The sequence below is a fragment of the Hoplias malabaricus genome, chromosome 17 (genome assembly GCF_029633855.1).
Source record: "Hoplias malabaricus isolate fHopMal1 chromosome 17, fHopMal1.hap1, whole genome shotgun sequence".
Taxonomy (NCBI): Eukaryota; Metazoa; Chordata; class Actinopteri; order Characiformes; family Erythrinidae; genus Hoplias; species Hoplias malabaricus.
Genome location: NC_089816.1, coordinates 29,106,902 through 29,111,801, shown reverse-complemented (window position 1 = coordinate 29,111,801; position 4,900 = coordinate 29,106,902). Strand labels below are relative to the sequence as shown.

Here is a 4,900-nt window from a genome sequence, read left to right as displayed (position 1 = left end):
TTTCCTCCCCTTCCCAAACTAGACCAGGCTATTTCAGCTGCTTGGCTCCCCATCTGAACCTCCCCATGGTCATTGAAAGTTGCAGACTGAGGAAATGCATATATTAGAGTGAATTAGTATTCCAGTCAGGCACTGCATTTCAAGGCAAGGCCTGCCTCTCTCTCTCTCTCTCTCTCTCTCTCTCTCTCTCTCTCTCTCTCACTCACACACACACACACACACACACACACACACACACACACACAAACAAACAAACTGCATTTATGCAGTAGGCCTCTGAGCATTGGGGGGAATTATGCTATGGCACCATTAACATTCCTATTTTCAGTTTCAAATGGAATTCCTCACCAAATATAATCCAAAGATTAGATCATTATTTTTTAGGTTCACGTTCAAAATGTGAAAATTAAGAACAAACCTTAGATTAAAGCTCGAATTGGATTCAATGAAAAGCTGCAAGTTCACTGCCCAAACTAACGCTTCTACAGTTCCATCATATCCACTACAGTTCAGCCTCAGCTTAAAATAAAATAATAATCATAATAACATTTAATGGAATACTTTGAATAATAAAATTTTTCGTATAAAAATAAGAAATATGGCCTGCAACTGAATACAATTCTATTTATCTGTAAATATCAGTGAGATAAGACTCAAATTGTACCAACAAGTTGTTTTATTACAACATACATTATACAGTTTGCTCCAAAAACATAATACAAGCTTTTATACTGAAAATAAATAATCGCTCGACCTGTTCTCGAATTTGGGAAGAGGACCGCCGAAAACGTCCATTCATTTATTTTTTTTTTTCGGATTTTTTTTCTTTCATGAAAATATTTTTTGTACATCACTAAGTGCATGAATAACTAAACGGTATTTGTTTTGTTTTTCTTTTTAAATTAATAACTTCAAAAAGTTGTAATATACAAAACTGTACAGTATTCGAAAAAATAGTTCAGAAATAAACCGATAAGAGGAGTATTTAAGATTATAAAATTTTTAGATAGTGAAGGTGTAGAATAAAATAAGTATAGGCTATTAGCGCAACGCTGTCACCGGCGAGTAGCTCGCTTTCTGCTTTAGTATCAGTACACAGTAATGTGGTCCATGGGGAGAGGAATCATGACCAGCCCATCTTTGTTTTTCTCTTTTTCCACAACCATTATGACGTTGTGCGTTGTTTTGTTTTGAAACGCTGTTTCTGTGAGAAATGACGGGCTTCTGAAGTACTCTTCTCGAGTTGTGTCCTCTAAGCCCGTAGTAAGACCCACCCCCCTCCCCAAAAAAACCTACAACAAAACTAGACAAAAGCCATTCTCCCAAAAAAAAAATAAGCGCGCTGAGAGAGAGGAGAGGACCAGAACATTGCTTTAAAAACCGGCAGAGAAACGAGTCGAAGCCGCGGTAGAAAGGTGTCGATGCTGTAAAATGGCTGCTGCTGAGTGACTCCGCTCCACCTCAGCGATGAAAATCGATTCAAAAACATACATCAACTCATGGCAGTCTGTCTTATTTGTTTGTTTTTTTTTCTTTCTTTTCTAATTCCCTATAGATTTTTAATGAAAATGTGCAAATGAAGCACTGAGAGAAGAGACAATCAGCTCCAAAACAAAAACAAACAAGCATGCGATAGCGGGAAAATCAAAATAAACCGCATACTCAACCTGAAGTGGAAATATATTTGTGAGAGTATTTTTTTTCCGGTTTTTTTAGAACCAAGGCGCTGGGAGGTCATTTTAATAGGCACAATTTTGTATTCATATTCTTGCTGTAATACAAAAGCAAAGAAAAAAAAACATTTTGGTAGATCACTTCCATTTGAGATATCAAATAAAAAAAACATTGGTGTTGTCGCGTTTTAATGCCCACGAGACCGGAGATTTCAAAAAAACGCCAACGAAAATGGAAAAAAACGCAAACAACCACAAAAACGGACAGTTGTTTCTGGCGTTTTCGTTCTCAGTGCCCTTCTACGGAGATTATTGTTGAGTGCTGGAGAAAGCGGACCCTCCATCATCGTCGTCGTCATCATCCAGGCAAAAATAATAATATTGAAAAAAAAAATCAAATGCTGATAGATTTCCTCTGGTGTTTTTTTTTTGTTTGTTTGTTTGTTTGTTTTTTTTTTTCTAAAAGCGTGTCTGTGGGGGTGGGGGTAAATCTGTCCTTGGTCAGAGGTCGTGGCAGCTTGTGGTGTCCGTGGTCACGGCGTGTGAGGAGTAGAGCTCGTGCCCCTGCGGCTCTCCCGGTGGGGTCATTCTCTTCTCTTTCTGTCTCCTGTTGCAAAACCACACACGCACCACCTCCTTCTCCAGCTGCAGACTGTCCGCCAGCGAGCTGATCTCCTGCGCCGCGGGCTTCGGACACTTCAGAAAGTGCGTCTCGAGCACGCCCTTTACGCTCACCTCGATGCTCGTCCTTTTCTTGCGCTTTCGGCCCTGCGCCGCGATCTTGTCGATGCTGCTCGGGCTCCCGGTGCTCGAGTCCGCCTCCTCTAGCCACTTATTCAGCAGCGGCTTTAGCTTGCACATGTTCTTAAAGCTCAGCTGCAGAGCCTCGAACCTGCACAGATGTAAGAACCAAATCGTTACAAACCTTAAGCTAAAGAACTGGTTTTTATTTGGGGGATGGACAGTTAAACAATGATTAATTAATGATTAATAATGATTATTATTTATATATATTACGATTGGTTGGGTAAAAATGTCATGGGAATAAAATAAAATATAGCATTCCCCACCTCCATTAACTCTTATGTTTTGGGGATTATTTTTAATTGTTTATTTTTGTTTTGTTGATCAAATCCCATATTTTTTTAGTCTAGAAAGACCTCACATATTTCATTCAATGAGCTTAGCCTGGAAACAATGACATCTTAAACTTCACCTTGATCACATTGATTTTCTTCAAATTAGTGCATTGATTTCTTTGGGCGCAATTCGCTGAACGGTTTAGATACGTTTTTTTGTTGTTTACAAAATGATTGTAAACTTATCATCGCTGGTACAACAGTGGTTTTAAGGTCATACGGTGTCCCTTGGGTTTTAAAAAATAGAAACTAAAGTTCATTCACAGAAATGAATATTAGTGCATTTTTTAACGTAACGCCAGAATTCAAGTGTAAAGTCGATGCAAGTTTAAAATTTAGCGTAATTATTTAAAACCATCATTTTTTCCCCTAATGCTTCTAAAGAGGGGCCTTAGAGGGTACCACCCCAATGACGTGAGCTGTAGCACCCTAGTGACAGTTTAGTAGTGTATAACATGATTTGTCTCATTGTAAAACATTAGGAGGGAGGGGAAACAAACACTACACAGAAGCCGGAAATTACTCATAAAGAATTTTCAAAGCATTTATTTTTTTTAACTCGAAACATATAGTACGTCGAAAAGGAGAAAACCTGTCCATCGTGTCCTGTCCTGAGGTAGTGTGAAATTTAATGGTGAAGAACTGCAAAGCGTACGATCATATTCGAACTCTACGCTCGTGTTTGTTTTGGAAGGCGGAATTACCGGGCCTGAATAAATTGAGCTAACTTTCTATTCAGAACGGTGTCATCCCTCAACCCCAATCCCACCCCCACCCCCACACCCCCTCAAAAATACCCAACAAGTTCAGCTGCAGCTGCAGTGCCTTGAATGTACAGATGATGCAGGATAAATGTTCCATTGTATCAAAACTGATGAAGAAAAGCCCGCGAAAGTTTTCCAAACAACATAAATACTTTTTTATTTTTTGTTTGTTGCTGTTGTTGTGTCTGTGTTTTGTTTGTATTTAGGCGAAATTCTTGGGTCTAAATAAAATTCTCGAACTTTCCGTTCGTTCCATCCCCCCGTCACACTTTCTATGAAAAATACGAATAATAACCGAAAATCACAGCGCGTCGCACCTGCAGATGGTGGTCTGCGAGAAGACGTTGCCGTAGAGCGTGCCCAGCGCGAGGCCCACGTCCGCCTGCGTGAAGCCGAGCTTAATACGCCGCTGCTTGAACTGCTTGGCGAAGAGCTCGAGCTCGTCCGACGTGGGCGTCTCCTCGTCCGAGTGCTCGTGGCAGTGGTGCGCGTCGCCGTGCTCATGCACGCCACCCTGCTGCTGAACTGGGGGTCCCTGCTGAACGGGTGGTCCCTGTGGCGGTGGCGGCGGCGTGAGCGCGCCGTGCATACCATTCACGCCGAAGCTCGTCTGCGGGTAAAGGCTCGCGGTCTGGCCACCGCTGCCGAGGGTGGTCGTGCCCCACGCGTGCGGCGAATGGTGCGCCACGTGCGGCGAGCGGTGGTGGTGGATGATGGCCCCGAGCTGCAAGTCCTCGCGACCGGGTTTTATGTCCTGTGGCTCGAGGGCGCTCCACGCGCCGCCTTCGGTCAAGCTGCTCACCCATTGGTGCCCGAGCGTATGGCCGTTGCTCTGTACGCTCTGGATGTAGTCGTTCTGCAGCGCTTTCTGGTGGCTCCGGAACGGGCTCCCCTGCTGCATGACCGAGGCGTCCGCGTGCACCATGGACCCCGAGCTCAGGACGCTGTAGGGATTGGACGCAGCTGTGGCCATGCTTACTCTCGCAGATCCCCCTTACTCCTTATAATGTGGCAAACGGCAACGGCTCCAGCCTTTCACATCCACCACGCTCCCGGAGCCAGCGCTGCCCCGCGGAGGAATGATTGACAGGCCCCGGCGGCCAATCAGAGCCAAGTACTCGCCACGTCACAGCCAATCGAGATCGCGCGAGCAATCGACTCGGCAGCTTAAATTGGACACTCTAAAACATTTTTGACACCAAAACAGGAAGCGTTCGCTATGGAGACTATAGTCCGCTAATACAGTCGACTGCACAAGTTCGGGGACTCCTTGTGGAATGCCTTTTCCGTGTTCTAAAGGAAAATTAGCGCAAATCCTCTACAG

General features: G+C 43.8%; 1 protein-coding gene across 1 annotated transcript; it reads right to left on the bottom strand.

Moving 5' to 3' along the window:
* Nucleotides 1-704: 704 nt before the first annotated feature.
* LOC136673806 (POU domain, class 3, transcription factor 4-like) lies at nucleotides 705-4,565 on the bottom strand. Its single transcript, XM_066649540.1, has 2 exons — nucleotides 3,894-4,565; nucleotides 705-2,565 (listed from the first exon to the last, which is right to left on the bottom strand). Exons 1-2 carry the CDS (start codon nucleotides 4,547-4,549, stop codon nucleotides 2,175-2,177), a joined length of 1,047 nt encoding a protein of 348 aa, XP_066505637.1. The 5' UTR covers nucleotides 4,550-4,565; the 3' UTR covers nucleotides 705-2,174.
* Nucleotides 4,566-4,900: the final 335 nt, after the last annotated feature.

What these genes read in the sequence shown, in the direction of transcription:
- LOC136673806 (XM_066649540.1), bottom strand. Translation starts at nt 4,549, where the DNA reads ATGGCCACAGCTGCGTCCAATCCCTACAGCGTCCTGAGCTCGGGGTCC. An exon ending in TCGCAGACCACCATCTGCAG is followed by an intron (nt 2,566 to 3,893) that starts GTGCGACGCGCT and finishes ACATCTGTGCAG; the next exon opens with GTTCGAGGCTCTGCAGCTGA.